General features: G+C 54.6%; 1 protein-coding gene across 3 annotated transcripts in view; it reads left to right on the top strand.

Annotated features, from left to right (window-relative positions):
- The window catches only part of NOTCH1 (notch receptor 1), a 44,670-nt gene extending 25,509 nt beyond the window's left edge, over positions 1–19,161 (top strand). For 2 of the 3 annotated variants that reach the window (XM_042786798.1, XM_042786797.1), the window contains exons 10-34: positions 617–730; positions 1,769–2,002; positions 2,345–2,455; positions 3,239–3,431; positions 3,692–3,837; positions 4,162–4,275; positions 5,255–5,374; positions 5,667–5,819; positions 6,275–6,503; positions 6,640–6,841; positions 6,976–7,129; positions 7,399–7,583; positions 7,772–7,904; positions 8,219–8,476; positions 8,612–8,724; positions 9,272–9,843; positions 10,569–10,997; positions 11,793–11,941; positions 12,559–12,775; positions 13,135–13,225; positions 13,500–13,665; positions 14,407–14,702; positions 15,052–15,199; positions 15,313–15,410; positions 15,855–19,161. In XM_042786798.1, the coding sequence (XP_042642732.1) occupies positions 617–730; positions 1,769–2,002; positions 2,345–2,455; positions 3,239–3,431; positions 3,692–3,837; positions 4,162–4,275; positions 5,255–5,374; positions 5,667–5,819; positions 6,275–6,503; positions 6,640–6,841; positions 6,976–7,129; positions 7,399–7,583; positions 7,772–7,904; positions 8,219–8,476; positions 8,612–8,724; positions 9,272–9,843; positions 10,569–10,997; positions 11,793–11,941; positions 12,559–12,775; positions 13,135–13,225; positions 13,500–13,665; positions 14,407–14,702; positions 15,052–15,199; positions 15,313–15,410; positions 15,855–17,324 (6,095 nt within the window). In that variant the 3' untranslated portion in view covers positions 17,325–19,161. The remainder of the gene's footprint in view (positions 1–616; positions 731–1,768; positions 2,003–2,344; positions 2,456–3,238; positions 3,432–3,691; positions 3,838–4,161; positions 4,276–5,254; positions 5,375–5,666; positions 5,820–6,274; positions 6,504–6,639; positions 6,842–6,975; positions 7,130–7,398; positions 7,584–7,771; positions 7,905–8,218; positions 8,477–8,611; positions 8,725–9,271; positions 9,844–10,568; positions 10,998–11,792; positions 11,942–12,558; positions 12,776–13,134; positions 13,226–13,499; positions 13,666–14,406; positions 14,703–15,051; positions 15,200–15,312; positions 15,411–15,854) is intronic. The other variant, XM_042786799.1, reaches the window with a different exon arrangement.
- Positions 19,162–23,983: the final 4,822 nt, after the last annotated feature.

The following is a 23,983-nucleotide window of genomic DNA, read 5'->3' as shown; positions in this document are numbered from 1 at the left end:
GCAAAGCCAAGATGCATCCCCGTCTCGAGCCGGGAAGGAGCCGAAAACAGGCTCCTTAAAATTCAGAGCCCCCCCCTCCCCGAAACGGGGAGAGGGAGCTGAGCACCTCTCGGTGCTTGTGGTGAGGGGGTTCCCCCCGTTGCAGCGGGGGGCTGAGCCCTGTGCTGGCGATGCTGCTCTGGGTCGGGCCCATGGGAGAGGGGAAGGAGGATTAAACCCCACGGCTTTGCACTTGAAAAGGCCCCTCTTTGGGAAGGAGGGCTGGGGCCCGAGGGGGGGGGTTGGGGGGGGGCCCGCACCAGCGGCTTTGAATGTGGTGTCAAAGTCACGGGGTGGAGCGGAGAATGGGGAGACGGTTAATCTGTGAAAGGAGGTTTTGAAGTTCAGAGACTTTGCTCCTCTAGAGATGTAAATAAGATGCTCTCAATGGCGGGTCGCAGCCCCACATTCAGGGCCCCCAGCAGCCGTCCCCATGGAAACCCGGCGCCCCGGCCGGGACGCGGGGGGCCCGGCGGGATCTGCTCGGCGGCGGGGTGGGGGGGGGGGGTGTGTGTGGGGGGGAGGCTGGCGGGTTCGGCCGCTGCGTGGGGACGTGACTTCTCTCCCTCCGTTCCAGGCTTCAACGGGCACTTGTGCCAGTTCGACATCGACGAGTGTGCCAGCACCCCCTGCAAGAACGGCGCCAAGTGCGTGGATGGCCCCAACACCTACAGCTGCGAGTGCACCGAAGGTGAGGGGGCCCCGTGTCTCGGGGGGTCCCACCCCACCGGGCAGGAGCAAGCCACCTTCTGCCCCATGATGTGCCATAAAATCACGTTGCCGAATGGCTAGCAAGAGCCCACCTCCCCAAGCACCTGCCGTAGGGGTCGTCCCCCAAACCTTCCAGTGCAGGGTTGGTCCCTGCCTGGTGTGACTCCCGTGGGGCAGGACTGTCCCTCTCCCAGGCGTCGGCGGAGCGAGTCGAGCCCTCCTTGCCCACTGGCCCCCCGGAGCTGGGCGTAAGGAGCCCAGCGCTTGTTAGGTGTGGCCCTGCAGCCGTCCTGCCGTGCTCCCCGCCTCGGCGGCGGGCGGCAGCGAGAGGGAAGGCAGGAAGGAAGGAATAAAGCTGCCTCTATGGGGATGCAAGGTGCAGGGCTGCGGGGGCTCGCCGACCGAAACCCAAGGAGCGGTTGCACAAAATGATGACTTGAGCCCTGGTGGCAAACAGTGGCTCTTTTGTGGAGCAGCTCCCGCCAGAAATCTTCCAGCTGAATGGCCTCTAATTAGTGTCTTGCTAATGCCAAGCCCCGATGAAAAGCTGCTATGTGGGCTTGGCGGGGTCTAGTCAAAGCTGTACTTTGTCCTCAGCTCTCCACCCCCAAACCCGGCGGGGAGGGAGCCGGCCAGGAGAATAGGATCTGCTGGGGGTGGGGGGGGCGGTTATTATTCGGGGGTGCCTGCGGCCAGCCCCCCCCGTGCGCTCCGGGATGAGCTGCGGGTGAGCGCAGGGCCCCGCTCCTGAGCCGAGGCGGTTTAATGCAGGTCATTGTGCACCCCGGGACAAAGCCCGTGAGCCGGGGTCTGACCAACCCCACCGCCAGCCTGCCAGGGTGCTCCCCTACCTGCACCCCGCTCCTGGGGGGTCCCAGGGCTCGCAGCGGGGCGGGTGGGCAGGTCAAGGCACCCCGGTGCCCTGCCTCACGCCTGGCTGGGGTGGGAAGGAGTGTCCCCCTGCCTCCTCACCCCACGTCCCCCATCCCATCCTTGCGTCCCTCGCCGCCGGTGGCAGGTTTCTCGGGCGCTCACTGCGAGATGGACATCAACGAGTGTGACCCCGACCCGTGCCACTACGGGACCTGCAAGGACAGCATCGCCTCCTTCACCTGCCTCTGCCAGCCCGGCTACACAGGCCACCGCTGCGACATCAACATCAACGAGTGCCAGAGCCAGCCCTGCAAAAACGGGGGGACCTGCCAGGACAGGAACAACGCCTACAACTGCCTCTGCCTCAAAGGGACCACGGGTGAGCGGGAAGGACCCCCCCCACCCCCTGGGGACTCCACATGGGTCGGCTGTGCTGCGGGCACCCCAATCCCAGCCCTGTCCCCAGGCACACTGGCCCTGGGCTGCTGCCAGCCGCCACCCTGGTGCCGGGGCTGGCCCCGGGGCGTCCTTGGTGAGGACAAGTTCTCCCGGTTTGGTACCCGGCTCTCGCAGGAGCCGCACCCCAGCGGGGAGCTGGTGAGCTGTTTGTGGCAGAGGCTCTTTGTTGTGGAGCGGTGGTGGCGGTCGGTGCCAGTGGGCTTCGTTTTCCCTCACCAGTGGGGGTTGGGGACCCCCTAAGAGCACCCCTCTCTTCCCCCAGGCCCCAACTGCGAGATCAACCTGGACGACTGCGCCAGCAGCCCCTGTGACTATGGCAAGTGCATCGACAAGATCAATGGCTACGAGTGCACCTGCGAGCCGGGGTACACAGGTAAGAGCAGGGCACGGTGGCCACCGCAGCGCCCTGGGGACGTGGTCCAGATCCAGCCTTGCATCGGGGAGCTCTGGGATGTTCCCTGTGCCCGCGGTGGTGCAGGGACGCCTGCAGCTGGTGGTGCCCCACGCAGCCAGGACAAGGGTGCAGCAGGGAGGGGAGATGCTGCCATCCCACTTGCCGGAGGTTTTGCACACTCCAGCACTCCTGCTTGCTTGGGAGGGTGACCCTGGCTCAGGCTGAAATCAAAGGGGTGTCTGGTGCCGTGAATTTGACTCCGGCTGCGCCCACTCCCATGGGTATCAGGTTGCCGCCTTGTCCGACTGGTTTGTTTGATCCCTGCTGGAAATGGCAGAGGGCTTTGATGGGAGTAGCCCCCGCCTCTCCCCACTTGCACGGCTCCTTGTCCTCCTGCCCACCGAGAGCTGCAATAAAGCCTGGCTTTGTTGGCTGTGGCAGGTAGGGTTACAGGCTGAAACCGGCTCCCTTCCTTATTCCCTCCTGGACCAAACGAGCCCAGGGCACGGCCTCTTCCCAGTCATGTTTAATTAAGCCAGGCAGGCGATGCAGGGGTGTGAAGTCACCCTACCTGGAGGGCAGCCCGCTCCTATGCAGCCGGCACACGTGTGCCCGGAGATTCGAGCCTCCGGCAGCCGTTCCCGGGGTGGCTGGAGGGGGGACCCTGCCCAGTGGGTGCCCCCCGGGAGGCGGCGTGCACCCACCGTGCCGTGCGTCCCGTGGCGTAACATTTCCGCACCCACCCGCCCCGCTTTTTCCCAGGACGCATGTGCAACATCAACATCGACGAGTGCTCCAGCAACCCCTGCCACAACGGGGGCACGTGCAAGGACGGCATCAACGGCTTCACTTGCCTCTGCCCTGAGGGCTTCCACGACCCCAAGTGCCTGTCCGAAGTGAACGAGTGCAACAGCAACCCTTGCATCCACGGGAAATGCCACGACGGGCTGAACGGGTAGGCTGGAGGGTACAGGAGCTGCTGGGGGGGGGGCTGCTGGGACCAAAGGGCCACCCAGCAAAGTCGGGGTTAGCGGCACAGTGAGCAGCCACCCCTGTGCTGGTGCTCGGCCGTGCTCTGTGCTAGTGCTGGGGGATGTTTCTCTGCAGGGGCACAATTAAAAGCTGGGTGGGTTGCTGGGTAGATGATAGCTGGTGTAGCCAGGAGGGCCAGGTTGGACCAGATCCTGGGCTTTATGCCCCAATTTTTCCCCAAAGCTACAGGTGTGACTGTGACCCAGGCTGGAGTGGGACAAACTGCGACATTAACAATAACGAGTGTGAATCCAATCCCTGCATGAACGGGGGCACCTGCAAGGACATGACCAGCGGCTACATCTGCACCTGCAGGGAGGGCTTCAGTGGTAAGGGACGCTGCCTCGTGTCCCCCCGCCACGCTGGGGCCTGGGTGGGAGCTGTGGGTGGGCGTCCCTGTGATTCTAGATGGGCTGGAGGCTTCGCTGTGGGGATGGTGGAGACCCCAAGTCTGGCTGGGAGATGTGGCAGTGCAGCTAGCCTGGGGACCTCCAGCAGAATTTGGGGGTCCGTGGCTGGAGCTGAGAGTGGGAGGCTGTTCCGGGGCAATGGGTGGGTCATTGCCACTGTCACCACATCCCCACCATACCCCCAGCCCACTCCCACCAGCACACCTCCATCACAGCTGCTTTTATCTATTTTTCTGAACACAGGACCCAACTGCCAGACCAATATCAACGAGTGCGCTTCCAACCCCTGCCTGAACCAGGGCACATGCATCGACGATGTCGCTGGCTACACCTGCAACTGCCTCCTGCCTTACACAGGTGAGGGGGAGCACCCTGTGCCCCCCCCCCCCCCAGGTCCTCACTAGGGCTCTTCAGGGCTGCTGCTGCGGGTGTGAGAGCAAATCAGTCCCTTTGCCCATCAGTCCCGTTCCCTTGCGCTATCCTGCCATGGGGCTGCCCACAGCTGCGGCTCCTCCCCGTGCCGCGGCGCAGCCGGAGGAAATCTGGAGGAGCTTTGGGAAGCGGCCAACCAAAGCTTCCTCCCTCCTCCTCCTCATCCTCCTGGAAGGCACCGAGGCGGTGGCTCAGCCGCAGCCTGCACCCCGGGGCAGCAGCACGGGGCGGCCGCCCCGCTCGCACCCCACTGCCCTGGGCGGGGGTTGGCGCTGCCGGTGGCCCCATCCTCCTGCCATGGTTGCTCGCGCTGGAAAAAGCGAGCTGAGGCTGAGGGGCTGGGGGATTCTGCTGAGCCAATTCCTGTTTGCCGGCCTCCCGCTTCCGCTCGCCCAGAGCGGCAGCCGGTGCACAATTGCAGGAAGCTGTGAGCCGTTTCCTGCCCTCGGCAGTGGCCATAGAAACCCCTGGGGGGACGGGGACGGGGCAGGCGGGGAGGGGAAGGCTCTGGAAAATAGCAAAGGCCAGTTTGGGAGATACTGGCTGACAGGGAAGATAAGGGTTCCGAGGGAATGTGTCCCTTGGCTGGATGTAAACAGGAAAAGCGGCTGAGAGGGATGGGGGGGGTTCAAGGGGGAAAGGACACCCTGAGCAGCACTTCCCCACCAAAGGAAGTGTGCAGCGCTTTAATGCAGCCCAGATTGCTGTGGCTTAAAGGATTCGTGGGGGGCCTGGGGTCACAGGGGACCAGGGGTGGAGGAGGTGGCCCCATCTGGGCTGCAGTGGGGAAGCCTGGAGTCTGCCCCAGGGCTGACAGCAGCCCAGGGCAGGGGGCCGGAGTAGTGGGGTCTTGGAGGACCCGTCATTTCGGAGGGGGTGTCAGGAGGTGCTTGTGCCTGTGCAGGAGCCACCTGCGAGGACGTGCTGGCCCCCTGCGCTGGCGGCCCCTGCAAGAACGGCGGCGAGTGCCGGGAGTCAGAAGACTACGAGAGCTTCTCCTGCAGTTGCCCCTCTGGCTGGCAAGGTAGGGGCATGGCCCGTCTCGGGGTTCGGCGCACCCCGCTCTCCTCAGCTGCTTGGGGAGTGAAGGATGGAGGGGAGGGAGCGCAGCCAGGGAGCAGTGGGCAGGTGACCCTCAGGGAGCTGGGTGGATGGGACGCGGCCATCGCCCACCCCTCTTGGTGAGGGCAGTTTGCTGCGAGGGCTCCCACCCTGGTGCGAGCGGTGTCCCAAGACATCATCGTCATCATCATCGTCCCCGGGGTTTTTGCCAGCGCCTCCAGCCTACGTGGTCCCTGTCCCGCTCTGTCCCACAGGTCAGACCTGCGAGATCGACATCAATGAGTGCGTGAAGAGCCCCTGCCGTAACGGAGCCACGTGCCAGAACACCAACGGGAGCTACCGCTGCGCCTGCAGAACCGGCTTCACCGGCCGCAACTGCGACACCGACATCGACGACTGCAAGCCCAGTAAGAGCAGGGGCCGCTCTGCAGACCACGCTCGGCCCGGCCCTGGGCCATCAGCTTCATTGCCCTTCCCAGGGCTGGGATCCTCCTCCCCGTGTGATCTCCGGACGCTGCTTTGGCCTGGGCCGTGCTGCAAGCCCTGCTCGGGCTTTCGGGCCACCTCAAGCACGTCCTGGTTGAGCTGCACCGGTCCAAGAGCAGATGGGAACTGGAAGGAGGCTGGGGAAGGGGGGGGAGAGTGATGTGAGAGCAGCAAGCGAGTGTGTCCCACGTGCCCTCCTTGCTCCCAGTCTGCTGGTGGGACTGGCCTGGCCTCTGCCTGGTCCATGAGTTCCGCCCCATCCCTCTGCGTGAGCCAGGGGACATGTGGGGACAGTGCTGTGGGGCAGCCCCCGGGCAGGGTTGCTGCACCAGGGCCGGACCCATTGCGTCTTCCCATGCGTGTCCCTCCTCTCCAGATCCGTGCCACAACGGTGGCTCCTGCTCCGATGGCATCGGCACGTTCTTCTGCGAGTGCCTGGCCGGTTTCCGTGGGCCCAAGTGCGAGGAGGACATCAATGAGTGTGCCAGCAACCCCTGCAAGAACGGTGCCAACTGCACCGACTGCGTCAACAGCTACACCTGCACTTGTCCCTCCGGCTTCAGCGGCATCCACTGCGAGAACAACACGCCCGACTGCACGGAGAGGTACAGCCCAACGCAGGTCCTGCCGCGCACGGGCACGGCCTTTGTCGGGGCTGAGGTCCCTGGGCTGGTTTGTGGGGGCTTTGGCGTGGAGCACGACCAGCGGTGCCTCACTGGGGTGTGATGTCTCTGTTCCCAGCTCCTGCTTCAACGGTGGGACCTGCGTGGATGGCATCAACACCTTCACCTGCATCTGTCCTCCTGGTTTCACGGGCAGCTACTGTGAGCATGACATTAATGAGTGTGACTCCAAGCCGTGCCTGAACCGGGGCACGTGTCAGGACAGCTACGGGACGTACAAGTGCACTTGTCCCCAGGGATACACCGGGCTCAACTGCCAGGTAGAGAAACACTGTGCTGTCGGCCGCTGACCCCGTGCGTGCTGGCTGTGGGGATTTCGGGGGACACTGCAGTCCCTACTCCTGCAGAAGCCCTTCTGGGTCCTGACCCCCATCTCTCGCTCTGCTCCCCCCAGAACCTGGTGCGTTGGTGCGACTCCTCTCCTTGCAAAAACGGAGGCAAGTGCTGGCAGACCAACAACCTGTACCGCTGCGAGTGCAACAGCGGTTGGACAGGGCTGTACTGCGACGTCCCCAGTGTATCCTGCGAGGTGGCTGCTAAACAGCAAGGTCAGTCCCTGCCATGAGTACAGCCTCACAGGGCCAGGGAGGGGTCCCCAGTTGTCCCCGTGGTGGGCTCTGAGCGGGGGACATGCTCAGCTCTCTTGGTGGGGATCTTTGGCACAACCAGAGCGGTCTCAAGGATTGCTGTAACATGCACCCCCCAAGGCTGCAGTCCTGGCTGCGATCCCGGGTGGGGCGTGCGGTGGCCGGGACGTGGCCCTGCGGTGCCTGGGTGTCACCGAGGTCCCCGCATCTCACTCTGCTCTCCCCGGCAGGTATCGACGTAGTGCATCTCTGCAGAAATTCGGGGCTCTGTGTAGACACCGGCAACACTCACTTCTGCCGCTGCCAGGCCGGCTACACCGGCAGCTACTGTGAGGAGCAGGTGGACGAGTGCTCCCCCAACCCCTGCCAGAACGGGGCCACCTGCACAGACTACCTGGGAGGCTACTCCTGCGAGGTGGGTGCCATGGGGGGCAGAGATGCACAGGGAGAAAGCACCCGTTACTGCCTTCCTGCTGCCCGAGGAGCTTCGGGCTGGCTCGGTGGCCCTTTACAGAGTTGAAGGCTGGGGTGCTGGCTGTGCTCCTGCAACCATGTGGGAATTGAGTGAGCCACGCTGATAGCTCTCCTCTTCCCTCCTTGTAGTGTGTGGCTGGTTATCATGGAGTTAACTGCTCAGAGGAGATCAATGAGTGCTTGTCCCACCCATGCCAGAATGGAGGAACCTGCATCGATCTCATCAATACCTACAAATGCTCCTGCCCCAGAGGAACTCAAGGTAAATTAATTCCCCAGGCTGGGGCATTAGTGGGCTGAGTGCAGATATCCTTGGTATCTGCTCATTAGCTGCTTGGGCTAGCAGAAGCAAATGCAACGGCAGAGGTTTGTGTTTGCTTGCGAGCTTAGCCATCAAGGCCACTCAACCGTGGACGCGAGCCGCACGGTGCTGCGTGCCTCCTGCCAGAGCGGTGGCTCAGACTGCCATTGAATTGGGCAGGCTCAGCCCCTCCGCAGGGAAGGTTGACACAAGGGACCACCAGGCACCCCGATACTGTTTGATGAGCTGTGTGGGTTGTTCCCCCATTTCTCTAGGGGTGCACTGTGAGATCAATGTGGATGACTGCAGCCCTTTCTTTGATCCTGTCACCCTGGGGCCCAAGTGCTTTAACAATGGCAAGTGCACGGATCGGGTAGGTGGCTACAGCTGCATCTGCCCCCCTGGCTTTGTAGGGGAGCGCTGCGAGGGAGACGTCAACGAGTGCCTGTCCAACCCCTGCGACGCCCGCGGCACCCAGAACTGCGTGCAGCGGGTCAACGACTACAAATGCGAGTGCCGACCTGGCTATGCAGGTGAGCACCACGTGTCGTCATCATCCCCCCCCACCCCCCCGCCGCCATCCCAGTGCTCGACCCTGCAGCCCCCAGCCACCCCACGCAGTCTCTCACGCCTTCCTCCGCTCCTCACGCGCTCCTCTCCCTCGGCAGGCCGTCGCTGCGACACGGTGGTGGATGGCTGTAAAGGCAAACCCTGCAGGAACGGCGGAACGTGCGCGGTTGCCAGCAACACCGGCCGCGGCTTCATCTGCAAATGCCCCCCGGTAGGTATCTGCTCCTCTCCAGCTCTGAGCATGGGATGTTGCACAGGCCCTGCAAGTCTCAGCCCCTTGCACAGAGGGGCAGTCAAGGGGCCAGTTTAACCCCTGAGGCTTCCCCAGCTGGGATAGCCAGGGGTAAGCGTGGAGGGGAAGATGCTTTGCTGTGGGTGCTTGCTGGGGGGAGGTGTATCTGTGTATGCATACCCTTCTCACCTACAAGGAGACCGGGTTAGGGTCAGGGAGAAGGAGATGGCTTAGCCCTGCAGGTACGACGCACAGCTCTGGAGGACAGACTCTGGCCTGGTTGACCCTTATTTGCACCACGTAAAGGGGGAGCAGGCAGCTATGGAGAAGAGCTCCCTTCATTTTGAGAGGGCTGCTCTAATGGCGTTTACATTCTAGATTATTCTTGCCCATCGCTAGTTTCAGAGTATGCTCCAGAGCCATGCCCTGATTCACTGGTTTTGTGCCGAGTTTCCCGGAACACACGTGTGCTCGGCTGCTTGTTAGGTCAGTGATTCTGACTCCCTCCTTGCTGTCACCTCCCCAGGGATTCGTGGGTGCCACCTGCGAGAACGACTCCCGCACCTGTGGGAACCTGCACTGCCAGAATGGTGGCACCTGCATCTCCATCCACAAGAGCTCCAAATGCATGTGCACGCCGGCCTTCACGGGTCCCGAGTGCCAGTACCCGGCCAGCAGCCCCTGCACATCCAATCCCTGCTACAACGGGGGCACCTGCGAGTTCTTCAGCGATGCCTCCCCCTACTACCGGTGCAACTGCCCTGCCAACTTCAACGGCCTCAACTGCCACATCCTCGACTTCGATTTCCAAGGTGGGATTGGGCAGGATATCATCCCCCCCAAAATCGAGGAGAAGTGCGAGATTGGGGTTTGCGCGGGGTACGCCGGCAACAAGATCTGCGACGGGAAATGCAACAACCACGCCTGCGGCTGGGACGGGGGCGACTGCTCCCTCAATTTCAACGACCCCTGGAAGAACTGCTCCCAGTCTCTGCAGTGCTGGAAGTACTTCAACGACGGCAAGTGCGACTCTCAGTGCAATAACGCTGGCTGCCTGTACGATGGATTTGACTGCCAGAAATACGAAGGGCAGTGCAAGTAAGTGACTTGCTCGCTGACCCTCTTGTTTTAAAGCCGTGACCTCCGGGTGGATCGCCTTGGAGTATTTTCTGGTTGCATCTGCTAAAGCTCCTAAGTGCAGACCTCTTCATTCTCTACATTCTGTTCTGCTGCCTCTGGGGTGCAACTCATGCAACCCCATTTCCCTGTGGTCTTAGTTTATATGCACTTGGAGGCTCTCTGGGTTTGGCTCATTCCGGGTAGCTTCTCTGTCCTTGCCTGTATCACACCATAGAATTGAATTCTCCAACTCACAGTAGTAACACAGTGAGTTTCAGTGTAGGGAGACCCCCGGTGAAAGAGCAGCCAGAAAACATGATGATGTTAACATCCAGGCACTTACCAAACATTGTCTTTGGCAATAGCAGGAACTTAATCCCAGATTCCTCGACAAACTTTGGTCTGAGTAACTATTCTGTGTCCCCATGTCTTCTCTGAGTCACAGTAATTTGTCCCTTTTTCTGGCATCTAAATTGCAATTTAGAATTTAACAGCGGCTGTCTTTCACCTGCAGAGGTGAATGCTTCACAGTGCCACATGAGCCACTCGCCTTCTGTATAAACTGGTTTAGTGTCTATCAGGATGAAGAATATGTATAGAAAAGAGAGGTCCTTGTGGACCACCACTTATTTTCTCAGCATGTAGGTTATATGCACAGTACTCGGTCCAACTCATTTTTCTGCCTTTCTTTTTCTTCCGCCCAGCCCTCTGTATGATCAGTACTGCAAAGATCACTTCTCAGATGGCCACTGTGACCAGGGCTGCAATAATTTTGAGTGCGAATGGGATGGTCTGGACTGTGCAAACAACATGCCCGAGAAGCTTGCCGATGGCACGCTGGTGGTGGTGGTCCTGATCACACCTGAGAACCTGAAGAACAACTCGTTCAACTTCCTGCGGGAGCTGAGCCGCGTGCTGCACACCAACGTGGTCTTCAAGAAGAACCCCAAGGGAGAGTATATGATCTTTCCGTACTATGGCAATGAGGAGGAGCTGAAAAAACATTACATCAAGAGATCAACAGAGGACTGGTCAGATATGTCTAGCGCTGTCATCAACAAAGTAAAGAGCAGCCTCTACTCCAGGGCTGGCAGAAGGCAGAAGCGAGAGCTCGATCAGATGGACATCAGAGGGTAAGGGGGACCAGTGGGTTCCTTTTTTCACTGAGCAGCATTTGTTTTCTGTGTTGATAATAGTAACACACTATAAAGGGAAGGATGTAGGCCAGATAATTGTATTTAGGCATTGCTTTCTGTGTGAATAGAAACCGGATTTTGCTCTCATGTGGGAAAAGCGAGTGATCGCTCAGGAATCCCTGATACAATGCTGCGCCGACTCTCACGATTGAAGGAGTCCTGTGTATTGTTGGGTGCCGGGGCTGGGCTGGGTGGGACCTGGAAGCAGAGGTTGGCCTGACCGACTGTCTGACTTCAGGAAGTCGTTAAGTTAAGCCTCAGTTTCTCCCTGGGAAATGCTTTCTAGAGCTTTGTTGTAAAACTCAATTACTGCAAACTGTGTTTGGAGATCTTTGGTATAAACATAGAGATCTAACCTTCTCCCTCTCGGTGGGCTCAATCAAAAGCCACCGAAAGCAAAGGAGTTAGAACAGCGAAACTAATGTGAAAAGATCTGAAGGCTCCCAAACAGCATTATTCAAGATACTGTAGTGTCTGCGTAATTTTAAAACATTGTGAAGCAGAGACTCCTTTCCATTCCTGTAGATGAGTTAGAACTCACACTATGCATTGAGGCAAATCCAGTAGACCGTGAGTGTGAGCTGCAGGGCTGGGGCCCCAGGGAAGCGGGGAGATGGGTTCCCACCTTCTAATTCCCACTGGTGGGGGGTTAAGGCGGGGAGACAGGGCTCGTCTGTCTTCTCGGTGTGGTCATTGCTTGCTCCATGTTTCTCATTGACTTGTCTCACACAGATCCATCGTCTACTTGGAAATTGATAACCGCCAGTGCATCCAGTCATCCTCCCAGTGCTTCCAGAGTGCAACCGATGTGGCGGCGTTCCTGGGTGCCTTGGCCTCCCTTGGCAACCTGAACATACCCTACAAAATAGAAGCTGTTAAAAGTAAGTACGGCTGTTTGGCTGGTGAGGAGAGACAGCCAAAACTTTCCAGCCTTATCCATGTTTAGGTATCTGTCAGCTGGCTGCATTTGAGCACAGTCTGGTTTTAATAACCTTGAATCCTTTTTTTCTTTTTTTGAACTTTAAATCTGTTCTTTAAGAAATTGCAAAACCAGTTTATTATTTTTGCTTATTCCGGGTTTATTTCAAAATCATTATCACTATAAAAGTTATTAAAAAAAAAAGAAAAATAAAACCCAACCAGCTCCAATCAATCAGTGACATGCAAGGAGTTGAAGTTTGTATCTTGAAAATCCCCCCTAAATCCTTTTGTCTTAACAGCTCAATGCAAGCGCAATGATTTGAAGTTTGCTAATCCTTTTCCTTAAAGGAGAAAAAAGTGAAGCTGTCTCCTGATGCAGGCTGGCTTGTGCAGCCGAGAATTTGCCGATAGTTTGCAATTCTGATTAATAGCGTATAAAATGACCTTATTTTGGGGGGGCTGATTTAGATCAGACTTAGGTACCTCTATTAACTAATTTTCCTTCATTTCCACCCTGTCACTGGTTTGCTATGCAGCTTAATGTCTCAGCATCTCTTTGTGCCCCACTGTTTTGTAGGTGAAACAGCTGAGCCCACGAAGAACTCCCAGCTGTATCCTATGTACGTGGTGGTGGCTGTGCTGCTCTTGCTTGCTTTCATTGGAGTGGGAGTACTGGTGTCTCGTAAGCGGCGCAGGGAGCATGGGCAGCTTTGGTTCCCAGAAGGCTTCAAAGTGACAGAGTCGAGCAAGAAGAAGCGACGAGAACCACTTGGGGAGGATTCTGTTGGACTCAAGTGAGTAATTTCCTTGCTAACCCGTTAAACACAGTGCAGCAGGGCTGCTCGGGGCTCTTCTGAAAGAGCCCAGTGGAGTTTTGTTCTCTAGTGCATCATATTGGTGTAGCGGGGAGGAGAAAAATCAGGTTTTTTATTTTTGCATGGGAAAAACAGTGTTCTCATCTGGAGGCGGTTTTCAAATGCTTCGTGGTCCGTTTGCACTTGGTAAAAAATGAAAGGCAGCCTGAGCCTGAGGGGAACCTCCTGCAAATTTCCTTGTTGATTCTTCTCGTAGCTTGTGCATGTAGATGAACGCTGTCCATCACAGACTGGTTCCAGCAGAGGAGGTAATTTTTTGTGTGGTTTTATTTTTAAAGACCCCTCAAAAATGCGTCAGATGGCACGCTAATGGATGACAACCAAAATGAGTGGGGTGATGAGGAGACCTTGGACACCAAGAAGTTCAGGGTAAGCTTGCTGCCACATCCCCTTTCTGCGCTGGAAGTAGCCACGCGCTGGGTTTTGTCACGGAAGGAGCGGGGCGCTGCGGGAAGGACCCTCGGGGAGCCCCGCCGGCGCAATGCCCCGCTGCTGCCGGCCCCTTTGCAAACCTGCGCGTGACAAACGCGCCTCTGAGACCTGCAGAGCTTCTCACGCTGGAGCTCGGCCCCCCCCCCCCCTCCTCCCCAGCCCGACTCGTGCGCTCTGCCCCGCGCGCTCACTTCCCGCTGTCGTTCCGCAGTTCGAGGAGCAGGCGATGCTGCCGGACACGGACGATCAGACGGACCACAGGCAGTGGACCCAGCAGCACTTGGATGCCGCTGACCTGCGCATATCCTCCATGGCACCCACTCCCCCGCAGGGAGAAATCGATGCCGACTGCATGGATGTCAACGTCCGAGGTCCCGGTAAGGAGGACTCCTTTCACTTCTGTGCTGCTTGTCAGCTCATCCAAAACCCTCCCCTACCCCCTGCAGACGAGGAGTCCCAGACAGCCCTTACCTGTCTCCATGCCTAGTACCGAGTCCCTGCTAGCCGTTCTGCATCGCGTGGCTGCTGTTGGGCGTGATTTAGGGATAGACCCTGTCACACTTGGCTTTCCCTGAGGTCTCTTTCGTTTAATCACCGAGATGGAAATTAGACAATACAGCAGAAGCGCCCATTGAATCATCCAGCCCTTTTCTCTGCCACTCTTAGATTCCTTTCCTCCCACCAAACTGCACGTTTCACAGTCTTCTTTTCAGGTTTTTAACTATGTTAATAGTTAATATGCTTTTAAATTATTACACACACTTGGTCTTCCTCACATCTGTGAAATTGTCCTCTGAAATAATAAAAATATTTAAGGCTGCGCTGTACCGTACTCAAGTTTGCTTTGAGCAACCTTCCTTATAGATTACACCTCACATGCTAGTGTGCAAGCTAGCAGATGAAATAGGAAAAGCAGCGAGTGGTGAGATACCACTAAGGAATTTCAGATCCATATCAGAGGAAGGATATTCGTGTTTGATGTTTAGAACTAGTCAGGAACTCAGTCTTGATGCACCCACGAGAATAAACCTCTACCACAGAAAGAGCATCTTGCTGAGCCGCCTGCATTACAGCAGGGTAAAAAACCTTTTTTCACCAAGTTCCCCTGTGCTTTTCAGATGGCTTCACCCCGCTCATGATCGCCTCGTGCAGCGGAGGAGGGCTGGAGACCGGCAACAGCGAAGAGGAAGACGATGCTCCCGCTGTCATCTCGGATTTCATTTACCAAGGTGCCAGCTTACACAACCAGACTGACCGCACTGGCGAGACGGCGCTCCACCTGGCTGCCAGGTATTCCCGCTCGGACGCTGCCAAGCGCCTGCTGGAAGCCAGTGCCGATGCAAACATCCAAGATAACATGGGCAGGACACCCCTCCACGCCGCCGTCTCTGCCGATGCCCAAGGAGTCTTCCAGGTAATTGATCCTTTCGCCACCGATCCCTGGGTTTTTCAGGGGGAAGTGCTGGCGCTACGTGTTGAGTCAGTGCCACGACTGAGCTTGCCGCGGGGTCTCCGGCTTGACCTGGCGAGCTGCGGGGTGAAAGTCTTGAGAACTGAAGCGCCTGTTGTCTCAGGGCAAGACAGGGCGAAGCAGCAACCCCGTAGCTGCTCTCGGATGTGCCTCCCTGGACTGGGAGCGGGGACTGGAAGGGACCAGCCTCTGGAAAGGGGGTTGTAGGTCCTGAGACCTGGGGACTTGGGGTGTCTGCGGTCTGTCCCTCCTAACCTTTGTGTTTCCTGCGCTTTGGCCCTCGTTGTGGCAGATCCTGATTAGGAACAGGGCAACCGACCTCGATGCCCGAATGCATGACGGGACCACTCCCCTGATCTTGGCCGCTCGCTTGGCTGTGGAGGGCATGCTGGATGATCTCATCAACTGCCACGCAGACGTCAATGCCGTGGATGATCTAGGTACCGCAGGCAACTAAAACACAGGCTCCCTCAAAGGTGGAGGGAAAGGGCTGCTTGCCGTTCCTTTTACCACTCATTAATGCGTGTTGTAATTTCGTGATCTTCCCCTGTAGGCAAGTCGGCACTGCACTGGGCAGCTGCTGTGAATAATGTTGAAGCTGCAGTAGTCCTCCTGAAGAATGGTGCCAATAAGGATATGCAAAACAATAAGGTAGGGGTCTCCTGGGCTGGCAAGAAAAGAACCGTTTGGGGAATCTGTTAAAGGATAATTTTTACCTAAAATACGACACTGTCGGGCACTGAGACTCATTTGATTGTTTTGCTGTGACTGAAGCTGCTGGATTTAGCTCAAAGAAGCGTTGCGGGATTTGGTCATATGGGTGATGTTGAGGGGCTTGGTGAGCAGTGTGACACAGCGTTCGTGTAACCATCTCCTCGCATGTTCTGGGACATTTGTAGGGTTCCTGGTTTGATATCAGTATAAGGACATGGCTCAGCAGGGTGGGAAAAAGCAGCAGCAAAACATCACCAGAGGAGAGAGAGATGATTACCATCTCTGCCACCCAACTGCATGGTGGTGGGTGTGGAGCTCAGGATAGTGTTAGCCAGGAGAATCTATGAACTTAAACCTTAACCATCTTTGCTGGGTTTCCAGGAGGAGACCCCACTGTTCCTGGCAGCCAGAGAAGGGAGCTACGAAACCGCCAAGGTCCTGCTGGACCATCTGGCCAACCGCGACATCACGGACCACATGGACCGGCTCCCACGGGACATCGCCCAGGAGCGCATGCACCACGACATCGTGAGGCTGCTGGACGAGTACAACCTTGTGCGGAGCCCACCGCTGCACAACGGCCCCCTGGGAGCACCCACGCTGTCCCCACCGCTCTGCTCGCCCAACAGCTACATCGGCAACCTGAAACCTGCCGTCCAGGGCAAGAAGGCCAGGAAGCCCAGTACCAAGGGGCTGAGCTGCAACGGCAAGGATGCCAAAGACCTCAAAGCCCGGAGGAAAAAATCACAAGATGGAAAAGGATGTCTGCTTGACAACTCCAGTGTGTTGTCGCCCGTCGACTCCTTGGAGTCGCCCCATGGGTACCTGTCGGATGTCGCCTCTCCTCCGCTAATGACCTCTCCGTTTCAGCAGTCCCCTTCCATGCCTCTGAATCATCTGCCAGGCATGCCTGATGCCCACATGAGCATCAATCACCTCAACATGGCGGGGAAGCAGGATATGGCCATGGGAAACTCCAGCAGGATGCCCTTCGATTCGGTGCCCCCGCGCCTCTCCCACCTCCCCGCCTCCAGCCCCAGCACGGCGATGAGCAATGCCCCGATGAATTTCTCCGTCGGCGGAGCGGCTGCTCTGAACGGGCAGTGTGACTGGCTCACCAGGCTGCAGAACGGCATGGTGCAGAATCAGTACAACCCGATGAGAGGCAACATGCAACCAGGGGCGCATCAGCAGCCGCAGAACCTTCAGCACGGCATGATGACCTCCCTGCACAACGGCTTGCCCACCACGAGCTTGTCGCAGATGATGAGCTACCAGGCCATGCCCAACACCCGGCTGGCTTCCCAGCCTCACCTGATGCAGAGCCAGCAGCTCCAGCAGATGCAGCAGCAGCAGCTCCAGCAGCAAAACATGCAGCCGCAGCAGCCGCCGCAGCAACCCCAGCAGCAGCCGCAGCCGCAGCAGCCGCAGCAGCATCACAACCCCAGCTCCAATGCGAGCGGCCACATCGGCCAAAATTTCCTTGGTACCGAGCTGAGCCAGCCCGACATGCAGCCGGTGAGCGGCAGTACCATGGCGGTCCACACCATCCTGCCTCAAGATTCCCAGATGCTGCCCACGTCTCTGCCGTCCTCCCTCGCCCAGCCCATGACCACCACGCAGTTTCTAACTCCACCTTCCCAGCACAGTTATTCCTCCCCCTTGGACAACACCCCCAGCCACCAGCTCCAGGTGCCCGACCACCCTTTCCTAACGCCGTCTCCGGAGTCGCCGGACCAGTGGTCCAGCTCGTCTCCTCACTCCAACGTGTCCGACTGGTCCGAGGGCATCTCCAGCCCTCCCACGAGTATGCAGTCACAGATGGGACACATCCCCGAAGCCTTCAAGTAAAAGACGGTGTTTCAGAGACGCTGGCGCTCAGTGGGAGTTAGAAGCTTGAGGGAGATCTTTTTTTAAAGGACATCGGATGCTTTTATTAAAGGATCCTTTTTAAATATGTTTTTATAAAAAAAAAAAAAAGAGACAAATTAATTCCTTTTTTTTTTTTTTTTTAGTATTTATTTATGTACTTTTTATTTTACATGAAAACACTGCCTTTTTATTTATATGTTCTATTGTTAAGAACTCAATGTGGGACACCAGCTGTGTTTCAAGAAATCAAAAAACTAGGTTTTTATAAGACATTCTCTTTTGTTTGGGGGGGTTCACTGTGATTTGGGAGGAAATGTTTATGTAAAGCTATAAGCAGCGATTTGTGATTCTGAAATGCCATTAATTTATTTTTTTCTCTTTCAACTCAGAGAGGTGAGAAAGAAAAGAGGAAGGAAAAATTGACTAAAAATACTACTCCTGAGGGGGGGGAAAAAATTAAATATGGACAGATTTTTGAAATGTACTTTAAAATGTTTCCTTTGCTATTATATCGGAGAGGACATTTTATGGTACCAGTCATGAATCTTTGTTTAAATTTCAGTATTATATAGTTGTACATTTGCCTTGATAATAGAAATTTTTGTTCTCTCTTGTTTTTATATATATAAAAATATATATATTTAAATGATTTTTATGATCTAAAAAAATAAAATCAGGATTATAGACCTGTAAGAACAGGTTCTAAGCTTAAAAAAAATCCCTACAAAACATGAATACTGTCCCCCACCAAAAACGTGTATTTGCCAAACTTTTAAGAGAGCAAGCCCATAACTGTGGAGTATATACCAAACCCATAACTGTGGCGTTTATACACAAAGGAGACTTAATTTTACTTCGAATATCTTTACTGTTTTTTGTTTTCGTGTTTGCATTTGAGTAACTGTTTAAGAAATAAATGCCAATATAAACTTGTGAACCACATCCTTATTTTAAGGATGGCCTGCCTATTTTAAAGAAGGCGTGTCTATTAATGCAGACAACCTGAGTGAGATTACAAAGCATTAGAACACTGCCACCACCGAGTGCTCGCCCTTATCCAGCTCCTCTGGCAGCACAATCGCTGGGTGCTCAGTGGAAAGTGCTGCTGGTTTTGGTGGGATGCTGGACTGGCTAAACAGGAGGGCGAAGGACAGCACAGCCGAGTCTGTGCTGTGAAACGTTGACATTTTGTTCTTGTTAGTCTGGAGTGATGCATCTTTTTTTATATTGATGTACACTCTTTCTGTGTATCATGTAAAATATAGTATAAGCCTGTGGCAGATTTAATGTTTGTAAATATGTTTTTTTTTTTTTTAAAGAAAAGGTGGATTTTGTTTCAAAAATCTAAATGAGCAAGTCTTAAATATATCATAAATATATCACCTTATAGAGGTGTTGGAATATCACTCACTCGGGTGAAAAAGCAAGCAGACACCCTAAGACTAGATACGTGTATGGGACAGGCAAATAGAGCAGTTAATCAAGAAAACCTAAGAAAAGGGTTCCTTTTCCTTGATCCTTTTTATTAGAACACCAAATAAAATGGATATTTCTCAAGGCACAGCGCCTTGCTGAGCACTCATCTTAGTTAACATTTCAGACCATTGTTATTGTGTCATGCCTAATATGAGTGATAAAAACATCACGTGGTGTTGAATCTTCCTATGTTTTATAAACTAGAGTGTAGTTTAAGAAAAGATATCTTCTGTAATAAAGTTATGTACATGCAAAGTTGTAGTTTGCAAAAATGATGTATTTTTTTTGGTTAACTGATTTGCAATAAATGATGCTTCTGGGCATCTAGATTTTACTAAAACTGGAACTTAGGTTTTTTTGTTACAGCTTGGTTGAAATCTGGGCTTGATACCCGCCGTCATTCAATACCGCAGGGCTGCCCCCCGGGCACAAAGTATCGGCACTTTCCTAATGTCTTGTTCTCTGTGTTAAAGCTCAGAGCAGGGCTTTGGACAATGAAACTTTCTCCTTGACTTGTGCAAAACTCTCAGGGACTTGAGAGGTCTGGTTTGAGCAAGGCAGGAGGGGCTCTGCCCAGGTAGCCCTTTACCTGTGCTGTGGATGTTCTGATGTCCCCTCAGGCCCCTGCCTTTATTTCAGGATTTAAAAGGGAAAACATTGGAAAATTGATTTAAAGAACGTCACTCGCGCATGTTCAAAGTACTGTATTCTTTCACTTAAAAACTTTGCTTTCCGATCAGTTTTTTAGGAGCATTCTCTGGCTGATGGGACAGCCGAGGGTGAAAAATGGCCACGTGCTTTTAATTATGTAGCGCCTATGGAATCAGAGCCCTCTACAAGTGGTGTTAAGAGTACATATAGTGCTTCCTACTTCACACACAGCGCTGAGCATATGGCTGGGCTCTCAGATGCGGTGGCTTGCGCAGATAGGAACTGGGAAGCCATCCGATGGCACTGCTGAAGGGCAGCACCACCCGAGGGAAAGTTTTCACTCCTGCCACTCCGGGCACAAACACCACGCAGAAACATTTGCTTTCCTCGCTGCACTCAAGATTTTTAAGGTAATTTAATTTAAATCTTTCTCTTCCCCACAGGGACTCTGTAGTCCAAATGCAGCTGCAAAGTCCTCAAATAACTGGATATAAATAGCGGAGCCATGGACCTCCTCCCAAATCAGATAAGCCTGGTAACTCCTGGAATGCTGGTATTTTCCACTCCGCAGCCGGGGAGGGAAGGGGCATGTGTGTACATGTACCCGGTATCCAGCCCCAGACGGATTCGGGGCCACCGGACATTTGCTGTACAACCAGTCAGAAGCTGGTGCTGCAGCAGCGGCATTTTATGTGCCACCCAGCAGCAGTGAACCGCGGCACCTTCAGAGGTCAGGGAGATGCTGTGCCAGTGTGCACTCCTGCGGAAAAGGGGTATTTTATCCGAGGGCAAACCCCTCCTCCCCCTGCGAAATGTGGTTCACCACTGAGAATCTCGTTACCCCAAGGGACACCCTGGAGTTGGGCTTCCCGAGACGTGCTCTTCCCCCTGGTTGTGTCTCGCTGCATCCCATCTGGGATACACTAGATGAAGTATGTCTGCCTTCACCGCGATTCGCACATGTGCCGTCCATGAATCGCATCTGGGAACATCCAGCTGCGTTCCCACGCAGCCCGTCCTTCCAGGCTTTTCCCACACGTACACGTCCCAGCTCTGGGGTCCGTGGCTGGCTGCGAGCACCGCCAGTGAGACTGGGAGATGCTCATGCCAAGATGGGGCATTAATAAGACTCCCTCCTGTCTGGTCTAGTGTGCAACACTCCGGTCACTCCTGGTCAATGTGGGAATTTGGCCTGGAATGGATTAAAAAAAGAGGGGTTATGAGGATGTGCAAAACAACGTGACATTGCAAGAGGCAACTAAACACACGTGGCTCATTTAAGAAGTGACGTGCTGCGAAGCAAGTGATTTTTCCATGAGGATGGGACAGAAGGAGGAAAGGGAGGACTAAATACCAGGGAAAGAAGCAGAACAAAAAAGTCTGCATTGGCACCTGAATAGATACTAATAAATCAGGCATGAGGTAATTCAAGCTAGAAGTCAGAAAAGGTTTTCTATGCAGTAGAGGAGTAAGGACACGCAGTTTTGGGTTTAAGCATTTAGCCCCCAATGACTCTTAGATCTATGAGAAAGCATTTGGTGACCCACAAACTCCTGCCAGTCCCTTGTTCCTGCTTTCCTGAGTGGGTACGTGAGATGACCACGGGGTCACAGATCCCCAGCTGGGATTGAGGCAAAGTTAAGTGAGAAACAAGAGAAATGGCCCCAGTTTCAAACCTTCCATCCACACTTAAGGCTCTCCCACCAACTCTATCCAGAAGTATTTTCCTTGCCACAAGCTCATCTTTACCTCACGTTGATAAAGATACTGGGAGCTGAATTTCAAGCTCTCACGTCAACAGAAGATGGCATGGAATGAATGGGTCATGGCAAACACAGTTGTTTTAGCGTTTCAGGTAGAAAAGGCTGAGAAACACTCAAATTATATCCCATGCTAAGGGAAGGGTTCAGAAGTGTTTGTGTAAGACAAGGTGAGCACAGAGCTATTTTGATGGCAAGTATGTTGATGCTATGAGGAATCAGTGCACCTGAACTATTTGTTTACATGCTGGAGGGCTTGAGTTTTTTATTCTTCATTTTCATTATTCCTGCTCAATTAGATGGGACATTTAGAAATTGCTACTCTGTATTGCTTTTACCTCCAGGCTACTGGTGTTTGCTCAGAAAGTTGCTAGCAGCTGCTTGAACCCTGATTGCCAAATTGTTACTGCAGCTCAACTCACCCCCTTAAGAATGCACAAAAGGAGCCAAATTCATATAAGGTGTAGCCTCTCTCGAATTACACATGGGTTAATGTGGCTGGGGTGGTTTGAATAATCGCAGCAACAAATAAATAAAGCTCAGCTTGTCTGAATTAGCTAACCTGATACAGAATACAGATACTCTGAAGAGAAGATCTCCTTTAGCTATTTCCCCCTGTTTCTAAACTCGGAGGAAGATCCTTTTAATAGCTGGCTCCTGGAGCAGGGCTGTGCTCATGGTTGCCTGCAACCTGAAGGCTGAATAAAGTATCAGAACTTAATGGGAAAAGGTCAGTATCATTTGTATTATACTCCAAGTAAGCTGATGAAGCAGGAGGGAAGGACACATTCTGTCCTCATCCTGCCAGCAAGACTTTTTATTTGTCATGGGTCACTCTCAAGTCCAGAACTGACTGCATTTGTTGAGTACAGCAAATCGGTTAGAAAGCTTCAGGGTAAAAAGGGATTGTATGTCTTAATGTGACAATTCTTTATAATCACATGTTTATCAGGAGAACAGCAAAGGTGAGATCCCATTATTAATGTTTGCATTGTGTATGTATGTGTATAGGTGTATAAGAGGAGGCTTAGATATCTAGCTTAAATACATAGCTATAGATACAGATGTAAGCTGTTGATGGTATTTACAGACTACAGATGTATTTTTAAAAAGCCAATCAGGCTAATTAAAATCATGTTTCCTCAGATTACACCTGTTGGGGGAAATATCAAGGGAGGACTAGGACTTTATCTGCAATTCATGCCTGTGTAGGGAAATTGTATTTGGCAAGCTGGTTTATAAGAATGTTCCTACAAAAGAGGGAGATGAAAGGCATTTTAAAAATCACAGCGCTGCCCCTGGTTCCCACACCAGCATCAAAGTGCTGCTTCCCCTGCTTGGACTGGGCTTTGAGGATATTACCCTGCTTTAATGATCAAGCGTGCAGAAACAGCTCTTGGGCTGATAATGACCCTTGATTAAGATGTTTGTTTAGGTCGTTCGTATCTTCCCTGTCACGGCTCGTTGTTGGGTGCAGTGTGACAGCATGGGCACAGTGGCCGTTGCCTGTAAATGAGACACAACCTTATGTTATAACAGGGGACGGGGGCTCCCCCCCCCCAAAAAAAAAAAGCTTTGTGTTTGCGTGAAGCAGACCCTCACCGCAGTGCGGAGTAAAAGTGCACATAACTGTCTGATATCACGCTACAATCTCGTCTTAAAAGAAAACAAACAAACAAACCAACCCACGCAAACATATAGCTTCTCTGGAGAAATGCTTTTATTTTAGCTAATGCTTCCCAGGGATAGCTGTATGCAGCAGGGCTGAACCGAGGCATCTGCCACGCTGCAGCTTTTGGACGCTGGCACAATTAACATTCCTTCGCACGATTAAGAAGACCCTGAAGGGCAGGGACCTCGCTTTGCCTCTTCCTCCATGAAACCATTATTTCTCGTCCCCAGCTTCAGCGGCCCGGGGCAGCCCCCCGAACCGCCCTCCTCCGCCTCCCGCTCCCGTCCCGCCAGACCCGGGGCCGGGCCGGCGGTCCTCGGTCCCGCTCTGGCGGCCGCCTCCGCCACTGCACCCGCCCCGGGAAACCCCGGGGGGGGGGGGGGTGGTGTTCGGCCGGGCTGTACCCGGCGGCTGCCTGAAGGAACCGCGACCCCCTCAGCGCCACGCTCCGCCAAACCCCAACCGGTGGCGGCGAGGGCTCGGCAGCGCGGCTCCCGCCCGCGGACAGGGCCCCCGCGGCACTTCCGCGCCCCAGCGCACAGACGCGGAGGCGCAGAGACCGACCGCGCCCGCAGCCGCCCCAGCCGGGGCTCGAACCGGCGACTCGCGGGGCCGCAGCCGCACTGCGCCTGCGCCAGGCTGTGGCCCTGCAAGGGGAACGCCGTTGAGACCGCTTCCGCCCTTACTGCCTTTCTTTTCCTTTTTTTTTTTTTTTTTGTATTTTTTCCCCTTTATCCACCCTTTTTTTCTTTTTTCGCCCTTTTTTTTTCCATTTTTCACCCCTCTTTTCTCCCCTTTTCATCCCTCTTAATTCCCCTATTTTTTTATTTCTTCCCCCTTTTTTTTTCTTTTCCTTCCCCCTCCCGCCCACTTTTTTTTTTTTTCTTTTTTTATTCCCTCCCTTTTTTTTTTTTTCTTAAAAAAACCCCGACAGTTCTGCCGTCCCCCTTTTCCCTTTAAAGGAACGCGGAAGGGGCGGGGAGAGCCGGCGAGCATCACACACCAGCGGCGGCGGAGCCCCTCCCGCGCGCGCGCGCGCCTTGTGACGTCACCGCGCGACGCGGCGTGACACGTCGGCG

This window comes from Tyto alba, unplaced genomic scaffold (assembly GCF_018691265.1).
Source record: "Tyto alba isolate M040663 unplaced genomic scaffold, T.alba_DEE_v4.0 Super-Scaffold_11, whole genome shotgun sequence".
NCBI classification, from domain to species: domain Eukaryota; kingdom Metazoa; phylum Chordata; class Aves; order Strigiformes; family Tytonidae; genus Tyto; species Tyto alba.
The sequence above is the reverse complement of the archived record's forward strand: the minus strand, read 5'-3'. Positions and strand labels throughout refer to the sequence as shown.